This window comes from Cydia pomonella, chromosome 22 (genome assembly GCF_033807575.1).
Source record: "Cydia pomonella isolate Wapato2018A chromosome 22, ilCydPomo1, whole genome shotgun sequence".
Taxonomy (NCBI): domain Eukaryota; kingdom Metazoa; phylum Arthropoda; class Insecta; order Lepidoptera; family Tortricidae; genus Cydia; species Cydia pomonella.
This window is the reverse complement of record NC_084724.1, coordinates 14,311,490-14,334,292: the sequence shown is the minus strand read 5'-3', so window position 1 is coordinate 14,334,292 and position 22,803 is coordinate 14,311,490. Positions and strand designations below refer to the sequence as shown.

At 41.8% G+C, this 22,803-nt stretch overlaps 1 protein-coding gene and 1 long non-coding RNA gene across 2 annotated transcripts in view; both read left to right on the top strand.

The window, feature by feature from the left end:
* Positions 1-22,803, top strand: part of LOC133530322 (uncharacterized) — a 32,101-nt gene that overhangs the window by 6,741 nt on the left and 2,557 nt on the right. The window lies entirely within an intron of this gene.
* On the top strand, positions 11,764-15,777 carry LOC133530393 (uncharacterized). The gene is made up of 3 exons (XM_061868305.1): positions 11,764-15,016; positions 15,470-15,680; positions 15,766-15,777. Exons 1-3 carry the CDS (start codon positions 14,112-14,114, stop codon positions 15,775-15,777), a joined length of 1,128 nt encoding a protein of 375 aa, XP_061724289.1. The 5' UTR covers positions 11,764-14,111.

The following is a 22,803-nucleotide window of genomic DNA, read 5'->3' as shown; positions in this document are numbered from 1 at the left end:
AACTATAGCGGATATGATCAGTTTAGCTGTTTTTGAGTTATCGCAAAAAGTTTTCCCTTCATAGTAAAAAGACTTACTTTAATTAGGTACTGATTATGCAAATTTGCCTATTTGTGTAACTCGGGTGAAAGGTACCGTTTCATCCCTTGGTTAACAATTTACTATACTTTAAGCTCCAGTTTTTTTTTTTATGGTAGAGGAGGCAAACGAGCAGACGGATCACCTGATGGTAAGCGATTACCGCCGCCCATGGACACCTGCAACACCAGAGGGGTTGTAAGTGCGTTGCCGGCCTTTGAGATGGGAGTACGCTCTTTAGTTTAGCTTATTGTGACGGAAGAGTAACTACGGAACCCTACACTGAGCGTGGCCCGACATGCTCTTGGCCGGTTTTTTTAATAATTATCTGGTGCTTTATTTCATGCATGGTGTGAAATAATTTATCTTAAATACAGTCGAATACCCTATTGCGGGTATCTTACCAGTTAACCATAGGGCAAATCTGAAATGTGTCAAGGTGGGTGCAGTGGCAAAAAAATACATATTACCTCCTTTTCTACATAATTAGGCGTAGGATACTGTCTTTTTAATTTCATTTTATGAAATCTAAAATTAACAATAATCGTTTTTTCACCGGTCTCCCTCATTGAAGTCGGTTTTTTTTTCTTAAAAATTATCATTTCCTTTAGTAATTAACGTAGCTTTTAAGTTCATACTAATAAGGATATGGATCAATGATCTGAGTAAATCGGTATTTTTTTTTTTAAGAAAATGAAAATTTGGCCATTACCATTTGCATACTACGCTTATTGACCAGTATTCCATATACCTAGCAGCCTGTACTGTAGGCATGACGTAGAGTTCAACATATGCAAAGGTTACGACCTAATTGAAGGACTTAAATAATAATTATTTATGCATTTGCTAAATGTCAGTACACGTAGATGACTACTATATAAACCCTATATATCTTGAATAAAGCAGTTAGTATTGAACCGAGCTCCTGAGTATCAATTACTACCCCTAACGCCTCGTATTTCATGGCGACCTTGCCAGGACCACTCGTTGAATTTATGGCTTTGCTAGTCACAACATTAAAATGTAAGTTATGTGTTGTGCAAATGTTTTAAAAACGTCGTGGATGCATCGCATCGACAGTGTCTGTCGGTGCGATTAATCCGCAGCACGTAACGCAAATAATGCGATCCTTCTTTAGAAGTTACAGAGTGCCTATCGCGAACCACGTTCGACGTATTGCGTCCCTGTCACACTTACGTACGAATTTACAAGTGCGACAGAGAGGCACTTATATTATGAAAATTGCTCAAAACTACGTAGATTTTCCGGATCTGAAGGGTAGCACCAACAGTCTTCTAAACGCATTTTTCGTCAGAGTAGACTGCCCACTGATGAGGCGTTTGAACCAACTGCATGAACCCAACGACCCAACGCATCATCGAAATATAGATTATATTAATTAGTTTTAAGTATTTATTGTTTTGTTTATATTGTACACTAACTTAGATACCTATATAGATAGATAAATAATAATTGTTGTATGTACTAACATTATATGGGTTTTTTACTCGAAATAAAATGATTTCAATTCAATTTAAAAAAAAAATAGCCAACGCAACAACTATACGAACACTTGCAAATGATTGTTCTCTGCAGGTCGCATTTCTCAATCGATTCTATAAAATTCTTGTGAGCAGGTACGATAGTTCGATAAATTATTAAAAAAAAAACCCGACCGTTTTATTTTCGTCAAAAAACTCGGTTTTTTTTATGATAATTTTTTTTTTTACTTATATCTTTTAAGTAACCCCCAAAACACATCTTATGACACTCCCGTGATCAAGACGTATCTAACGATACCTCATACATCAAAATCCATCAAGCTGTTTAGGCTACAGGAGGCCACAAAGAAACATACATACATACATACCTACATACATACACTCGAAAAACATTACCCTCCTCCCTTTGGCAGTCTTGTAAAAATTTGTCGTCTTGTGTATTAGAAAATATTCAAAATGGCGGAAACTGGCTTAAATCTTTTAAGCGCCCGTAGGGTCCATGGCACTTAAGACTATTGTTAGTTCGCTGTTAAAATGACGCAAGTGACGCAACTAAGTATTTTTAGAAGCTTACCCCGCGAGGTCAAAGAGTTTTATCACACATATGAGTCCATCTGCACGGACGAAGAGTATCTAAATGATGAGATATGATATCATAACAGGTAGATATGTATAGCAAGCTAGAGGTGAGGCGGGAACTTGCCCTCGCTTCATATGTAGTTAGGGTGATGAGAGGCGAGTTGTGTAACCCCGGGGTCCTGCACGCCCTGGCGCTGTACGTACCGGACCGGCACGTGTGGCGTCGCCGCCGCCCGCCGCTGCTGGCCGTACCCCTTGCTCGCACAAAACTGCTAACGAGGGCCATTCGCACTATCAATAAACTTGCGTTGAAGTTGGACATATTTACGTGCTCTCTGAATGATCTCACAAAGGCTGCAATGATAATATTAGGTTAAGTTTATAATTATATAGTCAATAACTCTGATTATTGGTTTGTCGCTTATCTATCGCATTAGGCTATACCTGTAATGATAGATTTAAGCTTTATTAAAAAAAAAAACGCTGGAGTTTATTTTGATAAATGATCTACCAGAAGTGGTCAATGAGTCTAAATATTTGTTATTCGATGATGACCTCAAGTTGCTCTTGGCTATAAAGAATGAGGGAGACTGTGAGCGCCTCAAGCGAGACATAGACAGAGTAGTGGAGTGAAGCCAGAAAAACAAACTACAATTTAATGTGGATAAATGCGTTACTATTACATTCACCCGATCCAAAACACCTTTCAACCACAGGTACCATGGAGCGTAGCAGGAGCTCAGCTAAAAAGAGTGGATTCCGTGAGAGACTTGGGAGTACACATAGCAGCTTGTTTCAGAGACCATATTGTCAGTGTGTGTAAAAAGGCGTTCAAAATTCTGGGTTTTGTGCTGCGCCGAGCAGTGGGCTTCTCGGACGTGAAAGCCGTGTCGGCGCGGCGTTGTACAATGCCCTGGTAAGAAGCAAATTAGAGGGCAACGCAGCAATATGGGCTCCGCATGAGGCCAAATACCGACCCGCGAGCCAAGTGATCCACCGTCCAGGGTAATAGTTTATTATTACACCACACGTTAGTGGTAACAACAATGTTACGACATCAAAATTTTTAAATAAATAAAATAAATCATTACGAAAAAAGTAATAAACGATTACCGCATGTTGACGTATATATACATATATATATATGTCCGGTCTGCGTACAACACCACAGTTGATGTTCGCGAGAGTTCAAAGACTATAATCCGTCTATATAATACGGAGGAGGAGAGGATAAGCTGTAACGGCGCGGATTTTTATGCCGGTCGAAGCGCAACTCTCTCCTCCACAAAATAGTAGACGTTAATAATCTCAAACATTTTAAATACGCGACGCGAGATCGAAATAATAGATCTCTCCTGTGTGTGTGTGACGTAAACTGGACACATATATATAATTGTTTCATGTTAACGGATTATTTTTGTTATACATGTTTGTATGTATATATACCATACCAACATGTATACACGTTAATGATCCTTCCGCAGGTTCCCCTACGGAAACCTTGTTACGACTATTACTTCCTCTAAATGATCAAGTTTGGTCAACTTCCCAGCAACGCCTACGGCCGTGAAGCCACCGCGTGTCGGTCCGAAGACCTCACTAAATCATTCAATCGGTAGTAGCGACGGGCGGTGTGTACAAAGGGCAGGGACGTAATCAACGCGAGCTTATGACTCGCGCTTACTGGGAATTCCTCGTTTATGGGGGATAATTGCAAACCCCAATCCCCAGCACGAAGGAGTTTCAACAGGTTGCCCGGGCCTCTAGGCCAAGGAGAACATGCTGATTCCTTCAGTGTAGAGCGCGTGCGGCCCAGGACATCTAAGGGCATCACAGACCTGTTATTGCTCAATCTCATGCGGCTCGAAACCGTCGGTCCCTCTAAGAAGAATTTTAATACGTCGCCAGTGAGTTGCGCGACCGCGAACGGCCGCGCGCACCTAAATGACGACGCCTATTTAGCAGGCTAGAGTCTCGTTCGTTACCGGAATTAACCAGACAAATCGCTCCACCAACTAAGAACGGCCATGCACCACCACCCACCGAATCAAGAAAGAGCTGTTAATCTGTCAATCCTTTCGGTGTCCGGGCCTTTTGCAATATCGCGATGATTAATCGATATACCGTCATCGATAAAATTCAAAAATTCGCATAATTCCCTACTTTTTTTTTCGTCTTTTATAATGTCTAACGGCAGGCGTGACAAATTATCTGCTAAACAGTTTTGTTCCGATTTAACGCAAGCTATCTCATAGTCGTACCCGCTTAAAATTACCGCCCACCGCTGCAATCGTCCCGCTACCATTTGCGGTATACTTTTATGCTGGCTTAAAATGTGCGCTAACGGTTTACAGTCCGTAACTAAGGTAAACCGTCTACCAAAAAGGTAGTGATGAAATTTTTGAACGCCAAAAATGATTGCAAGACCCTCACGACATATTTGTGCATAATTTCGTTCGGGCGGTTGAGCGCCCGCGAGGCGTGCGCCACTGGCAGATCACCCTCTTCGCCCCGCTGCACCAGCGCCGCCCCCAACCCATACGGAGATGCGTCACAATAGAGCCATAGAGGTGCATCAGGTTTATAATGCATTAACATCGGTTTTGCGGCTAACATTTGTTTCATTTTCATGAATGCTTCGTTGCATTCCCGAGACCACAAAAACTTGTTATGTTTTTTTAGTAGCTCGTAAAGCGGGTGTAAAACGGTACTTATATTAGGTATGAATTTGGCATAATAATTGACCAAGCCTAAGAATGCCTTTAAACGCGATACGGTGTCTGGTACTGGGGCTGCCTGAACGGCATCTATTTTGCTCGTCTGTCACCGATTTTTGGAAAAAAATGCATTTATTTTGTGCAACTCTTAATCCTGCCTCAGACAATATTTTGAATACCGATATCAGGCGTTTGTAATGATCATCGTCGTTAACTCCCGTGACCAAAATATCATCGCAATACACTGCAATAAGGTTCATATTCTTGAATAGGCTATCCAGGACGCGCTGAAATTTACTCATATTACAGTTAATACCGAACGGTAATCTATTGTAACAAAAGTTACCCTTACGAGTCACGATTACGCACAGCTGTTTAGATTCTTCTGTAAGCGGTAATTGCTGATAAGCATGACTCAAATCTATTTTGCTGAAAAGTTGTCCTTCTTGCAAATTAGAGAATATTTCATCGATACGAGGTATCGGGTTTTTGTCATCCTCTAATACCGGGTTTAGTGTTACTTTAAAATCCCCGCACAGTCTTACCTCACCTGATTGTTTGATAACGGGCACGACGGGCGTCCCCCACTCGCTAGTCTCCACCGGCGAGATGACCCCGTCCGCCTGCAGGCGCTCCAGCACGGCGGCGCGCGGCGCGTGCGGCACGGCCCGCGGCTTGCAGAACACGGGCCGCGCGACACTGGCCACTTTTAGTTGTATGGGCTTACCTGTGAACTTGCCAGTTCCCTGCGCGAACACCTGCGGGAACTCTCGAGCCAGCTGTGTCACTACACCCTCACGAGCGTTATTAATACTATATATCGTCTCGGGAGCCTCAGGACTGCATTGTATACCTAACGCCGTCATCCACCGACGTCCGATAATGGGCGGGCTGTCGTCTGAATCTACTACGACTAACTTTAAATTTGATTTCTTTTTATTGCCATACGTAACTTCACACAACATAATGCCCTTCGGTGTAACGGTTGTCCCGCGTACATTTTTAAATTTGTCTTAGGAGGTAACAAATTAACATTTTTAAACAGCTGATTAAAATAACTGCTAGACATAGCGCTTATCGCAGCATTACAGTCCAGCTGCATGCGCACCTTGACTCCGTTCACCGTCACAGTGCGCCACCATGGTTGATCACCGCCGGTGTTGTCGTCTATAGAGTACAACGGCACGTCGTACTCGTCATCGGCGTCCTCCGACCCGCCGTCGTCGCTCGTGTCCCTAGACTCCGTACACACGTTGACGCTATGATGTTTCCGGTTTTTACACGCTTTCGCAATATGTCCCTTCTTGCCACACACGTAGCACTCCGTGTTCATGAATGAGCAGCTCCTCGGATGGTGCGTGCCCAAGCACCGCGGACAGCGCGCGCGCGGCGCCGCCGCCGGCTGCCTGCGACGCGGGGGCGCGCGCGCGCCGCCGCCGCCGCGCGCACCGCGTGCACGTCCTCTTCTCGCGTCGACATCGACGCCGATGTCGCCCTCCCAGCGCCACTGCTGGGTCCGCTCGCTTTCGAGTCTCGATCCTCGACGATCTCTAACGACGTCGCTATTTCCACTGCGCGGCTGAATGTTAATTTATCCTCAGTTAACAGCTTGAAACGTATCGCATCACTTCTCAATCCGTATGCCAGTGATCACGTAGGTTCTCTTCTAAGTACGCAGAACCGGAGAAATTGCATTTTTGAGCAAGCTCTGCTTGAGTTGCGCCACGTACTCATTAATTGACTGGTCAGTCGTTTGCTTACATGCCCGAAATTTCATACGCTCTGCCAACTCGGATCGTTTCGGTGATAAATGTTCGCGCACTTTTGACACTATATCGTCATAACTCAATTTATCCCGCTCCGATGGATAGCACAAATCTATTATTAAATCCAGTTTCAGTCCCGACCACCGCGATAAGGTACTGCGCCCGAGCGTCCGATTTTACGTTGGTTATATCAAACCATGCCGTTAACTGACTAATGTATGTATTCCACTTTCCCGGACGTAAATTAAATTCTCTAATGTTAAAAGGTAGTGTTTTCGACATCCTCATTAGCCAATGTTATGTACTGGGAATTAATATATGGGAGTCAAATAACACAGCACGCGAGTATATTCAAGACTGATTTATTGTTCTGCCGTAGGTAGGCGCGTAATCTTAACCTACCCTTATTTGATACATAGCATTAATCTTTCTTGAATTATATAAAATGTACAATGATTAATGCAGTTTCATACATCATGTAATATCAATTAGATATACGAGTATGTATAGTGATCAAGTAAGAACATCATGCATGTCTTTAATTGCAAGGATGCAGCATAGTACAACGAAAACAAAAACATGTATACTTAGCATAAAGAATCTAGTACAATATGCAGTTAGCTTGGCCCATCTTCAATTTCTATTTGCACTTTGTTCCTCGTACATACACGTTGCACACGTGACAGACAGGAAATGATAAGCAGCACTTTGTGCAGAGACGAAGAAGCGTTCACTGTTTTAATAACAGCAAGCGTCATGACTCAATAATGTAAATGTCACCCGAGGCACGGTATCATCGTAGATGTGATTCTGTAGAGTGAGTCAACGGGTCAGGTGAACTTCTAACCCAGAGGGCCACGTCAAACCAGCTTTCTTTGGATTATGCAAGTTATCGAGGGGCGTGGCTATGGGCATGGCGCACCCAGGTTATATCTCGAGCTTGGATTTCCTTTGTACTGTTATATACTCTGTAATATATCATCATGCACCTGGTGCTCTATGTTCGCCTACCGCTCTATTATATCATTGCGATTGCAGATAATGAATAAGTGTAGGTGATTGTTCAAGAACCGTACAACAAGGAAATCATATTTTTATTTTATCTTTTACATTGTGAAGATGTACTCTTATTTGTGGTATAAAATGCTACCTGAAATACTCATGAAATTCATTTGACACACATTGACGACAATTATATGATGTAATGATTATGATGTAATAAGTTGGCAAAATGAACAGAACGAGACAAAAGTTTACACAGTAAACAAAAACAAGATATACAAGATGTTAATGAAATGTCATAAATATAATTCAGTGAAGTTTGTTTACCTTCCGATGGCTGGCTTGCGATAGTAAAAGCCTGGTGATGCAAAAGGTGAGTTATTACAAGACTTGGTTTTGTAACATACTGATAAAACGATTTCAGTAATGTCGCAGAAATATTAAAACGCGAGACGAAAGAGTTTACCCAGTAATCAAATGGATGGACACTACGTTAAAAACGTCTTAAAGTATCGATTGCTGTTTGTAAGAAGGAGGGAGGAGGACTGCAGAGTTAAAGCGAAATTATACTTGACATTTCATTAACATTTAGTAAGTTTGTTTACTGTGTAAACAACTTTTGTCTCGTTGTGTTCTTTCTGCCAATTAATTAAATCGGTTAAATAACAAAAAATACAAAACATGCATACGTTCCACTTACGCACCGGTTCTCGTATATATATTATTTAAAAGAAAAAAAACCCGAAGGAAAAAAAACTTTAATTATTTATTATGTCTTGCCAGATTCAGTTAGTTGTTAGTATGATTTCGCTTTAACTCTGCAGTCTTCCTCGCTCCTTCTTACAAACAGCAATCAATACTTAAGACGTTTTTAACGTAGTGTCCATCCATTTGTTTACTGGGTAAACTCTTTCGTCTCGCGTTTTAATATTTCTGCGACATTACTGAAATCGTTTTATCAATATGTTACAAAACAAAGTCTTGTAATAATAACTCACCTTTTGCATCACCAAGCTTTTACTATCGCAAGCCAGCCATCAGAAGGTAAACACAAACTTCACTGAATTATATTTATGAATTTCATTAACATCTTTTATATCTTGTTTTTGTTTACTGTGTAAACTTTTGTCTCGTTCTGTTCATTTTGCCAATTTATTACATCAGTTTGCAGTAACTCAACAGTTTTGCTCTTTGTTTCATGCCATGAGCATACAATTGTCGCCAATGTGTATCAAATGAATTTAATGAGTAAGTATTTCAGGTAGCATTTTATACCACAAATAAGAGTACCTCTTCACAATGTAAATGATAAAATAAAAATAGGATTTCCTTGTTGTACAGTTCTTGAACAATCACGTACACCTATTCATTCTCTGCAATCGCAATGATATAATAGAGCGGTAGGCGAACATAGAGCACCAGGTGCATGATGATATATTACAGAGTATATACAGTACAAAGGAAATCCAAGCTCGAGATATAACCTGGGTGCGCCATGCCCATAGCCACGCCGCCGTTTGATGTGGCCCTCTGGGTTAGAAGTTCATCACCTGACCCGTTGACTCGCTACAGAATCACATGTATCATGGTACCGGGCCTCGGGTGAAATTTACATAGAGTTTTATGACGCGTGCTGTTATTAAAGAAGCTTTGTGCAGACGAAGTGCTGCTTAACATTTCCTGTCTGTCACGTTTGCAACGTGTATACGAGGAATAAAGTGCAAATATAAATTGAAGATGGGCCAAGCTAACTGCATATTGTATAATAACAGTGTTAGATGTTATCACACTTTCAACACACGGTACACAAAAGTATCTTAAGCCAGATTTTACTTACGTAAATTACTATAACAGAACGAATATTTCGCGGCGTGAGAACAAACAATGCGCCATGCACAACACGAGTAACAATAGCAAACCTCGCGCGGCGCGCGCAGTGTCGCACAAATAACAATTGCAACAACCCTCGCGCGGCGCGCGCAGTGTTTCAATACTGTGTGATGATTGCCCCCCCTCCCGCGCGCTTCCCCTATTAGCGAGATCGCTCGATACAGCTTACTTCATCATTTTACATTTCGCCCGTGCAAGCGGAAACGGAGAAATAATTTAGTATTTTATTTCTTTACCGCATGGTATTAATAATCACCTTGTAAAAATATATGTCATTCTAAACAAGTAATATAGCATAGGAAAAATAAAAAATAAAATTTTAATTGTTTTTAATTACTATATTTTGGAGAAAACAATTACGTACAAATCTGGAACAACTGCACTGCAGTGTAGAGTTTTGTAGTTGCCAAATTTGGAACAATATGCAGTACAGCTGCGCATATTTAATCAACACTTTTAACCAAAATAAATAAATCCTTTTTTAGTTGATATAGTATAATACTTTTTGCAAACATTTATTGCTAAAATTAAATTCCTTGAAGCAATTACGATTTTTGTTTAGACACCTTTTGGCACATGACATGGGTTTTTTGTATGCAGCCCGCTAACTTGCATCATTGGCGATCTGACATCCATTCTCGCCAATGGTTAAAACCATCTTCAGCTACTTCGTTGTATGTATATATTTCTGGGTGGTTTCTGACTGGGTAGGTGGTGGTGATAGTGGGTAGGTGAATAAAACCAAGTAACATCTTGTGCTCAATATTTAATCTTCTAAATTAGAAATATTTACTTCCTGGACTTGTTATATATATTAAATTTATGCGATAGTAACGCTTTTCACCTACCAGCATTATCCTAAGTAATTTCTAAAAAGTTACACTGAACTCCTGCATTTCACTTTCACATAATAGCACAAATGTCACAAGCAGCTTCAATAAAAAATTCTATCTCAGAATTGACCAATATGTTCCAAAACCAAATGTCCGCTTTCCAAAGAAGCCTCGAAAATGCAGATCCGACAAACCCTACAGTTGCCTCCGTGTCAGCGAGCTTCATTGCGTTTAAGGACTTTGTGATGAAGTCCCTCCAGACTCTCCAGAAGCATGTCGAACTTCTAACGCGTCAGGTGGACCACATGGAGACACGCGCACGCCGGAAGATGCTGCTGGTTCATGGCGTAGACACAGCGAAGCTTGCTGTTAGCCAGTTGCAGGCTGACTTTTCTGTTGCGGAATTCGAACGCAGCCATCGGTTGGGCAGGCGCGGTATGCTGCGGTCCCTTAACATATCTCCTGCAGCAATTGGCTGGATTCGCAGTTACTTAATTGGTCGTCGGCAATGCATTAAGGTGAACGATCTCTGCTCTTCTTGGTGCAACACGCTGGCCGGCGTACCGCAAGGCAGCGTGTTGTCCCTCTTATTATTTTCAATTTTCATAAATTCCATAACCTTCAATCTTTCTTCGCATTATCACCTGTATGCCGACGACCTTCAAATTTACTCACAGGGTAAAACTGATGATCTTCAGACTGTCATTAACACCATAAATAATGATTTAGTGAAAATCTTGGACTGGAGTGTTGCTTTTGGCCTCAAAGTAAATCCTTCAAAAACGCAGAGTATTATTTTCGGAAGTCCAAAATTATTATCGAAGATAGACTTCAATACACTATCTCCAATTTATTTTGATGGCGTTCTGATCCCGTATTCGAAGCAAGTAAAGAATTTGGGACTTCTCATGGATAGGTAGTACCCTATCATGGGTGCCTCAAGTTGGCGAAGTAAGCAGGAGAATGTTTGCAGCAGTGAGCTCTCTTAAAAGGCTACGAAATCTTTTACCAATACCGACCAAAATTGCGCTTGCCCAAACCCTCCTTCTCCCCATTTTGGACTACGCTGACGTTTCATATCCTGATCTAACGGAGGAGCAACTTAATAAACTTGAGCGCATCCAAAATATCTGCATCCGGTTCATATTTGGGTTACGCAAGTATGACCATGTTTCTCTTTTCCGCTCACAGCTCAAGTGGTTGCCTATTCGTTTTCGTCGTAACTTTCATATTCTGTCTCTCCTATATTCTATTCTTTTCCTTCCAGCAACTCCCCGCTATCTTAAGGAGCGTTTTAACTATCTAAATTCTGAGGCTGTCGCGCAGCCTGCTTCTCTCCGTCCCATCTTCTTCTACAAAATTTTACAACACTTCATTTACTTTTCAAGCTGTCCGACTCTGGAACTCCTTACCCGTTGGCATTAGATGCGCTCAATCTCTTGCTGTGAAGAACATTATTTATCTCTCCCTTAATGTTTATATAGTACATAGTTATTTTTACTCTGTGGCTGACATGCTGCTGTCATATTTAGCTATGTTTCGGTTAATTTTAAATATATTTATATGTATGTTTATGTATGTCTATTTGTATTCCTTATATGTGTATGTTTATTCACTGTAATTGTGTGTGTGAATCTAGGCTCCATAACGGTTTGGCAACACCTACTTTTTCGATTAACTTCTCTATTTCCGCTACCCAAAGGTTGTCTGGAAGAGATCGCTTTTTAGCGATAAGACCGCCTGTTGTCTGCCTCTAAATTTAATCAATGGTTTATTTTTCTTGTATATTTTTACTGAGGTGTGCCAATAAAGAGTATTCTATCTATCTATCTATATTTCAATCGATGCAATATTATTTATAACTATGAAACCCTAATCTACTTCAAATGCATCATAAATTCGAAATATAAATACAAGTATTAAATAACCAAACTGCATGATGTGCCACATTTGTCTTAGTTAAAAAAGCCATTAATGCACAGTGTTCCGAATATGTCACAAAGTTATACAAATAAATAATTGTAATACAAATGTGTTTACTTACGTAGACTTCCTTGTTGAGGATTCATTTAACTACACATAACAATAGCAACTTCACCAAAACTTTGATTTGATGGAATAAAATCGCGAGCCGAAATACCTCCGCCGTGCTCTGTCACTAAATCACCGCAACCGGTTTTCTACTCACATTATTTGTAGTATCACGAAAGATCCAGTATGCCACAACTACCCTGTTGTGTGAAGCACTTCTCTAGCTAATAAATAAAAAGATATAAAACGGCACACAGAGATGGCGTTAATAAAGTGTGGTAGCCGGAAATATCAAGTGTGACAAATTTCTGACGGTATGCAGTAAAGGGTTAAATAATCAATTATTTATATTTTATTAACCGCCTTCAAAACCAAGGAGGCTCTCAGTTTGACCCGTATGTTTTTATGTATCTATCTTTGTTCGCTATTATATCGCGTTTAGCTGAACCTATTTTGATGCGGTTTTCAGAAAATTGGTTGTTACATTCTAGGGAAGGTTTTATTATACATGGATATTTTGAAGAATCAATTGGACCCGGTAGGTGACGCTGCTATCGGTATATATTCAAAGCTCAATGCTTGTCCGCCGCTGAACTAACCACGATCGAAACTGGCGATCTAGCTTTCTGTTTTGCGAGGATATAGAAACGGTATAATCTGTTGTGGATTCAATTATTTTTTTATCGCATGTTGTTCGATCGATCCGCGCCAGTACAGGAAAATACTATTTTCATTTCTAATTCTCTTCATCAGAGGGTCATTTTGCGTCATTTGGGCGCCTAGCCTTCCACTCATAGGTAAAACGCGTCTTCCAAAAAAGGTACTCGGCCACTGTCACCGTTTCTTGGTAAGATTTTAGTGACCAGTTCCATGCAAGCGTGAGCGGAGGCTATTACAGGAGGCATTTCGCAGAGTGTAGTCTAAGTTGCGGATGTGCAAAGGGAAGAGCTATGAGGGCGCTGTACGAAGTGTAGAAATCATGCGTGGCATGGGGAAGCAGTTACGTAATCGTTATATATATATATATATATATATATGTTTGTTTACTATCTGTGCATTACACGTCAGTCTATACCGGATCGTCTTGTTTCATTGACGCGCCTATCTACCTAACAGTGGCAAACGAGTATATTAAATTTAAATCGCCGCGTGCGTGATTTTTCGATGTAAATATCAGGGGCGGCGGCTCCATACAACTCGATTCCCACCGGCTTGCCTAAAATTTATTGCTACATAAACCAAACTTATAAATCATCATTAAAATTAAAAATATTATATCCATAATGAAAACACTACGTAATACATTACCTTGTTAACACGATTTACTAAAGCTTCACTATTGACTAAATTTCAACTAATCATAGCGAGCGCGCGAAGAGAAGCTCAGCTTGACTATTCATTCATGCGCCCCTACACAGATACGAAAACTCACGCACACGCTCATAAATTTTGTTATAGAGAGTGCGCGCGAATGAGCTTCAAAGGTGTGACATATGTGGGTAGATTTAGTAATCAGGCGCCGACTGAATGTGGGTAGGCTTAATTCTTCGTTCTCGAATACATTCTATGTTGAACGGACGTGTTTCCTTGGTGCCTCCTCATCAGCCCCTACCCTGGCCAGAAGGCATATCTAACAGTGGCGACGGGACTGTGATCTACGTGTCGAACTTTTTAGTGTTGTGGTTTAGTTAATCGTGTTAATAAACAGTTACAATGGCAGTCGGAAAGATAGCCCCGTTCGATATGAACAAAGATTGTTGGGACTTATTCGTGGAGCGTTTAGAACAGTATTTTATAGCGAATTCAGTGAGTGACACGGTTAAAGTGGCTACTTTAATTACTGTGATAGGCAGTGACGCGTATGAACTTATGGTTAATTTGTGTACGCCGGCGCGCCCGGCAACAAAGACTTTTGATCAGTTGAAGGCCATTATGAAATCGCACTTGCAACCTAAACCGAGTGTATTAGCAGAAAGGTTCAAATTTCGACAACGACGTCAAGCGAGTGATGAGAGCATAGCTGAGTATGTCGCAGCCTTGAAGAAAATGTCAATGACTTGCAATTTTGGCGCGGACTCATTGCAAGAAAATTTAAGGGACCAATTTGTTTGCGGTCTATCGAAGGATGTTATGCGACAGCGGCTATTCGCAGAGGAGGGAATCACGTTCGAGAAAGCTTTTAAATTAGCCGTAACGATAGATTCGGCCGAGACGGAATCGGCGGTTATGGAGAAGCGAGTAGACAACCATGGAGGAAGTACGGGTGTCTACCAGGTGGCATCGAGCCGGGGGCGGGGGAGCTACGGTCACGGAGAAGCCGCCGGGGGACGGAAGGTCACGGGGGCTACGCGAGGTTGGGCGGGCGCCGGGCGCGGCGCGAGCGGCCGGGGCGGACGGCGCGGGCCGGGCGTCGCGGGCGCCGGCCGCGAGCGCGGCGCGCACGGCGGCGCAGCTGGCTGCAAGGTGTGCGGCGGCAGTCATGACTCCAACACGTGCAAGTTTAAGGCTTACGTGTGTCGGGTGTGCAACCGAGATGGACATCTGAAGAGGATGTGCCCGAGACTACGCGAGGAACAGCTGTTCGCGTTGTATGACGGAGACGCGGATGGGCAGGTGGCGTATGACGACAGCGAGGGAAGTGACGAGGTAGTTACCTATAACTATTCAATGGCTTTAAAGGACTTTAGTGCTTATCCGCCATATGTATTATCAATGAAAGTTAACAAGAGATACATAGATATGGAAATTGATACGGGTAGCTGTATTTCTTGCATTAGTTATGATTGTTACTTAAAAACTTTAGGGAATTTTAAATTAAATCCGAGTGATGTCTCAATGCGATATTACACCGGGGAAAGGGTAATACCCGTAGGTAAATTATGCGTGAGTGTACAATATGGCAAAGTAAACAAACAATTAGATCTGTATGTAATTAAAAGGGGCATGACAAGTTTGTTAGGTCGACAATGGATTCATGAACTCGGGGTAACTTTGCCCACTTCCGTGCCATGTAACAAATTGGAAAGGGAAAATATTAGTCAAAACTTTGATGAAAATGTGTTCAGTTCCAGGTTTAAAGAAGTTTTTGAAGACGGTTTGGGGCGGTTCACGGGCGGCAAGGTCGGGTTCGCGCTGCGCGAGAGGGCGCGGGCGGTGTTCCTGCGCGCGCGCCCGCTGCCGTACGCGCTGCGCGAGCCGGTGGAGCGTGCGCTGGATCAGCTAGTGCGCGACGGCATCATCACGCCCGTGCCCACCTCGGACTGGGCCACTCCCGTCGTACCGGTAATGAAAAAAGATGGGACTATTCGTTTGTGTGGGGATTTCAAATTGACACTGAATAAATGTTTGCAAGTGGATCATTTTCCAGTACCTCGAGTAGATGATTTGTTGACAAAATTGCATAAGGGGGATAAATTTTCGAAAATTGACTTATCGCAAGCGTACGCGCAATTCGAATTAGACGATTCAAAACAATACACCGTAATAAATACCCACAAAGGCTTGTTTATGTACAATCGCTTAATTTATGGCTTAGCTTCTAGTCCTGGCATATTTCAAAGGAAGCTAGAGCAGTTGTTTGCGGACTTACCAACGGTAGGGGTTTTCTTGGACGACATTATTATAACTGGTTCTGACGATCGGGCGCATTTAGAAACTCTCACGGAGGTATTTGAGAGGTTGCGGAAGTATGGGTTAAAGGTAAAAAAAGAGAAATGCACCTTTTTTGCACCGTCGGTAACGTATTTGGGTTTTGTCATTAGCAAAAAGGGTGTGCACACGTGTCCTGAGAAAATTAAGGCCATTAAAGAAGTAGGAGAACCAAGTAATGTGTCGGAGCGTCGCTCATTTTTGGGTCTCATTATGTATTACGCCAAATTTGTACCTAACGTGAGCACTATTTTGGCACCACTATACAGGCTTTTACAAAAAAATGTTAATTTTGTATGGGACGAACATTGTAGGTCAGCGTTCAACAAAATCAAACAAAATGTTAATTTCTAGTACCATCTTAGCTCATTACTCGCCACATTTGGATCTGGTTCTTACCACGGATGCTAGCAGTGTGGGGGTGGGGGCGGTCATTTCCCATTTGACGCCAGAGGGCGAGCGGCCAATTGCGTATGCATCACGGGTATTGAATTCGGCGGAAAAGGCGTACTCCCAGATTGAACGCGAAGCTTTGTCAATAATATATGGTATTAAAAAATTCCATCAATATCTCTATGGTAGAAAATTCACATTAAGAACTGACCATAAACCTTTAGTCTCAATTTTTGGCGATAAGTCCGGCATACCGGTAATGGCAGCGAGTAGGATGCAGCGTTGGGCGGTTATCCTCGCGGGTTATGATTATGACATCGAATACGTGCGTAGCGAGAAAAACGCGGCGGACGCGCTATCTCGGTTACCAGTAGGATTACGTTCCGAACAGGAAAACGGTAAAAATAATATACGCGAAATCACTTATTTGAATTTTGTTCAAAATTTCATGCCAATTACAAGGAAGACTTTGTGTCAAGAAGTTAGTAAGGACGACGTTCTTAGGAAAGTAATGTTGTTTATACAATCCGGCTGGCCAACATTTTGTACCGATGAGCAGATTAAACCTTATTTTTCACGACGTAACGAGTTATATATCGATGCAGGGTGTATAGTATGGGGTTATAGATTAGTCATTCCAAAGAAATTGCAGGATTCTTTGTTGAAAGAGGTGCACAGCGGACACATGGGGATAGTTAAGATGAAGAGTATCGCACGAAGCATTGTGTGGTGGCCGGGCATCGGTGCGGCAATTGAAAGCGTCTGTAAAGCGTGTACCGCGTGTACAGCAGAGAGTACGGCTCCGGCTAGGGCGGTACCTCAACCCTGGCCATACGAGTCAGAGGTTTGGTCACGGTTACATGTCGATTTCATGGGCCCTATTCAAGGTGCCTCATTTTTGGTGTTAATTGATTCAACCTCGAAATGGATTGAAGTCTTTAAAATGAATAAAACTACGGCCGCTGACGTAATTCGCGTATTACGGGAAACATTTGCGCGTTTTGGACTACCGAAAGAGATAGTATCGGATAATGGGCCTCCGTTTTCTAGTAAAGAGTATGAGCGTTTTATGACTTTTAATGGTATTAAGATAACATTTGCGCCGGTATACCATCCTTCCTCGAATGGGGCCGCAGAGGGGGCAGTTAAACTGTGCAAGCGAGTAGTTCGGAAAGCTCTGCGCGATGGCGTCGATGTAGACGCAGCGTTACAGTCATATTTATTGTCGTACCGAAATGTAGACCACAGTACAACCGGGACGTCACCAGCGGTTCTTTTACAGCGTAGGACATTAAGGTCTCGTCTAGATCTATTGAAATGTAGAAGGCAAGTAGAAGATAAAGTTATTCAGAGTCAACGTAAACAGGTCGAGTATGCGGGAGGTACGTCTAGACAGTTGGATATCGGGGAGGAAGTGTGGGCACGTAATTACACAGGAGGGGAAAGATGGATAGGAGGGAAAATTGAACAAAAAGTAGGATCTCGCAACTATATAGTTGGTAGGGAAAATGGTCCACCCATCAAACGACATATCGATCAGCTTAAAAATAAATGGTCAAGCACGATTGATGTGTCCGTACCAAACTCTCCGATTTCGGTATAACCACCAAACGAATTTTCTACTGATACGACGACGGGAGGGGTGCCAGAACCGGTAACAAGCAATTCTGAGTTAAGGGTCGTGAGTGGTTTACCGTTGCCGGGTGCACCGGCCGCGCCCCCTACATTGCCGGCCTCCGGGGAGGGCCCCAGACCGATCCGCACTAGGAAACCCGTTAAAAGATACGGGTTCGACTTCAATTAGTATTATGATTTTATTCTTATTAACCTAATGCATAAGTGTATCTATAGGCTAAGTGGGGGGGTGTGACATATGTGGGTAGATTTAGTAATCAGGCGCCGACTGAATGTGGGTAGGCTTAATTCTTCGTTCTCGAATACATTCTATGTTGAACGGACGTGTTTCCTTGGTGCCTCCTCATCAGCCCCTACCCTGGCCAGAAGGCATATCTAACAAAAGGAACTCGGTCTTGTATCGAGTTATTCATTTGAATAAAAACCTTAAACGTATGAGTATAAGGTTTATATTGGAAAAATGCACGCACATATTCATAAAGTCCGCGAGTACTGAGGGGCCTACCGCGAATACCGCAGTACGCAAATTGCGGGCAACTTTCTCTTTTACTCCAATAGCGTAATTAGGGTGACAGAGAAAGATGCTCGCTATTTGCGAACTTCGTGGTACGTGGTAGGCCCTCTGTACACGGCCGCGATAACTTCAGTTATATTACCATGCTTCTTCATTTGAATTTATATTGGAGTGTAATGTTTCACAATTTTGAATCGGGTGCGTTTGCCGCGCGTATGCTTAATATTGCCATACAAAAACATTGAATTGAATATGGGTAAAATTTTATTGTATTTTACTATCATTAATACCAATTTTTGTAAAAACCTTTTAAAAAAAGATAAATTTTAATACAAAATCCAAGTATCTTATGTAGTCTCATCTCAAGTTTAATTATTTGATAACGAACGTTTCTTCAAAGAAAGTACTGTTTGTAGGTTTGTAGTATTAATAGGTTTTAGAAATCGTGGGTGAAAATGGAATTATGTTATGATAACACTCCCGTCGCGGTTGATACCAAGGCTTGTTGTTATTATTAGAGTTTTAAATATTTTTATGTGATTTTATTTAGTTTTGTGAACAAATTTTTGTGCAGTTACTAAGCCCGTGAAATTTTGTATGTTTTGGTGTATAATAGTATGGCAAAGGTGATTATTCATTAACTGCAAAATGTTGCGCCCAAGGATACACCTAGCGCACGCTTCACTTTTATCATGAAAAAAAGTACATACCTAATGATAAATTAGATTTTTTTTTGTTCCGAGTTACCTAGCCAGAATTTTCACGCGCCGCTACTGGTAAATATGCCTTTTGGACATATTGAGTGTTTTAATATCACTAGCGGTAATTGGGACGCATATGTGAGACGTGTTGAACAGTATATACAAGTTAATTCAATTTCTAACGCAGCGGCTAACGTGGACGATGACTCGCGAATGCGACGCGGCGCGGCGCGGCGGCCCAACGGCATTCGGAAATCGCCCACGTAGGACACTTCCGTAGGTATCAAACTCAATCAAAGGATTTAATTCACCCGTACCGCGCCGCGCCGCTTCGCGTTCGCGAGTTATGCGCTCAGGTAAGACACTGCCTAACACCTTGAAAGTAGCCACGTTAGTGACGGTTGTCGGACCAGAATGTTACGAGTTAATGTGCACCTGTGTGCACCGGTTAACCCCGAAACTAGAACATTTGAAGAGCTCGTAAGATTTGTAAAAAAACACCTCGAGCCTCTAAGGTCCGAGATAGCGGAAAGCCATTTGTTTCGACAGAGAACACAGCGGCAAGGTGAAAGTGTTCGAGACTACCTTCAAGCATTAAAATGTTTAGCAAAACCGTGCAATTTTAGCGGCTGCTTTGAGGTTTGCCTTCGTGATCAGTTCGTGTCGGGGCTGTTTAATGAAGATATGAGGTCCATCGGTTCAGCTCGGGCCAGGGCGCCGGCGCTGCCGCCGCGCGCGCCAAAACCAAGCAACGCGTCGGCGGCCACTGCAGCAAGGCGAGGTACGTCGATGGCAGGTGTCGATTCAAGCATTATTCGTGTGACAGTTGTGGACTAAAGGGTCACTTAAAGGTAATGTGCAAAGTTAAAAGTGCAGTCGGTAGTGGGAGTGGAAAGACAAGAGATCAGTTACATTTTAAAGACCCCGTAGACAGCGATAGCGATGCCAGCAACGATTGTCCTTTCTATAATTTAGTAGCGAGCAATGAGTGTGACGACCCGTTTCACGTGTCTAAAAGTGGCAAACTTGACATGTAACTTTGAAGTAGACACGGGAAGTAGAATTTTGGCCGATTACCGATTCAAAATCAACAGTTAATATTTCGTTCATATATTGGTCACCCCATTCGACCAATAGGTTATAATTGTGGCTATAATATGGAAACACTTAAACTGCATGTAATTAAAAACGGGGGACCGCCATTGATGGGTCAAACATGGATCGGAAAGTCAAAATTGTTATTCGATTGTCATAATATTGCAGATGACGACTCAATGGCGAGATCCTTGATAGATGAGTTCCCGGAGGTTTTTGCAGACGGGTTAGGGACATTTAAGTCCGAGTTACGTTTGCATTTAAAAGATAAAACGCCTGTGTAAACGTTCAAGATGTATGGTTTTGTGATGCGCTCCAGTACCGAATTTCGTCATCCGAGCACATATCTGCACCTATTCAAATCACTAATTCGCTCTCAACTAGAACATAATGTATCTGTTTGGAACCCTTATTACAATAAATATAACGAGGCCCTCGAGACCGTTCAGAAAAAATTTCTTAATACAATGTATTTTCGTTGTCATCGCAGTAGATTATCTTGTCCAGAGTTATTAAAGAAATATTGTATGTTAGATCTTAGCTCTAGGCGCTCATTACTTGAAGCATTAGTATTACACGGCATTTGTAATAATCAGTTTGACTGTATTGCTCTTAACAATAAACTTAGTTATAGAGTACCCAGCCGCAGTAGACAGCGAGAGGCGCGCCCGCACCAACTGTTCGTCACCGGCCGCTGCCGCACGCACGCTGGTGAGCGCGCTCCTCTGCGCAGACTTGTCAGCACTTACAATAAAAAATTTAATCACGTAGATATTTTTGGTTGTAGTTTAAATGTTTATAAAAACCGTATTATTGATGTTTTAACACACCCTATAAACTAAGTACTTCTTCTAGTTTCTTGTACTGTATTTCATGTACCTACCAAATACATAACCAACCATTCTATGTTTTTGTTGACACCAAGAGTCCTTAAGACTGTCGGTGTTTAGCTTTCGCTCTGAATTAATATTATTTATATTAATTAGTGGTAATCGCTGTGGGCCACACATATTGTAAACAATATAGTAATTATTATTGTAGTGGCTGTTTGTTTACCCTAATAAAGAGAAAAAAAGCGGCCAAGTGCGAGTCGGACTCGCGCATGAAGGGTTCCGTACAATTTAAGACGTATTATAAAAAAATCTTCTTACTAGATCTTGTTCAACATTTTACCACTTTGGACACACATTTTACCACTTTGGAAGTGTCTCTCGCGCAAACTATTCAGTTTAGAAAAAAATGATATTACCTAGGAACCTAAATATCATTTTTGAAGACCTATCCATAGATACCCCACACGTATGGGTTTGATGAAAAAAGATTTTTTGAGTTTCAGTTCTAAGTATGGGGAACCCCCAAAATTTATTGTTTTTTTTCTATTTTTGTGTGAAAATCTTAATGCGGTTCATAGAATACATCCACTTACTAAGTTTGAACAGTACAGCTCTTATAGTTTCGGAAAAAAGTGGCTGTGACAGAATCGGACAGACAGACGGACATGACGAATCTATAAGGGTTCCGTTTTTTGCCATTTGGCTACGGAACCCTAAAAAACAGTACGGACGTCTACGGCATATCACCTAACTTACTTCGATCAGTACCCCTAGTGTAAATGTAAATTTTATTGACATCATAACGTGACGAACGCGTTTGCGTAAAGTTTCATTTTGTATAGGATTTTGAGTTTCCAAAACGTCCCGCTTGGCGCGCTCTTTCTAAATCCAATACAAAATGAGACTAAACGCAAACGCGTACGTCACGTTTCAAAATCGAATTTATTTACACTAGGGGTACAGTTTCCTAACCTATTGCACTAATTGTAGCCTAGAAGAATCATAGAATACTTGGAGGTATAGCCCAACTCAGGTTCAAAATAAATAAATAAATAAATAAAAATAAATAAATAAATAAATATTATAGAACATTATTACACAAATTGACTAACTCCCACAGTAAGCTCAATAAGGCTTGTGTTGAGGGTACTTAGACAACGATATATATAATATATAAATATTTATAAATACTTAAATACATAGAAAACACCCATGACTCAGGAACAAATATCCATGCTCATCACACGAATAAATGCCCTTACCAGGATTTGAACCCGGGACCATCGGCTTCATACCCACGAGGCCAGACCGGTCGTCAAAAAAAAATGTTTTGTCGCGGAATTCCTATGTCCACCTCCTGTGTCCATCATCAGATGGTACCATAATATTGCATTGTCACTTAACTCACATATATACCTATGTGAAGTTTCAGCTACATCGAATACAGAATGACTCACGTTAGAACGGTCCGGGTCCGGGCGTAGGCTCCCAACACTTCGTTTTCTTAAGAAAGCAACTGTTCGTTTCTCCAGAAGCTTGCTGCCTGGCACAGCTAAACTGTGGAAGGAACTGTCGCCTGCGGTATT

Bases quoted from the DNA above. Each gene is read 5' to 3' on its own strand.
- LOC133530393 (XM_061868305.1), top strand. From the start codon at position 14,112: ATGGCAGTCGGAAAGATAGCCCCGTTCGATATGAACAAAGATTGTTGG. The intron at 15,017-15,469 runs GTATGACGACAG...GTTCAGTTCCAG, and splicing joins GACGCGGATGGGCAGGTGGC to GTTTAAAGAAGTTTTTGAAG.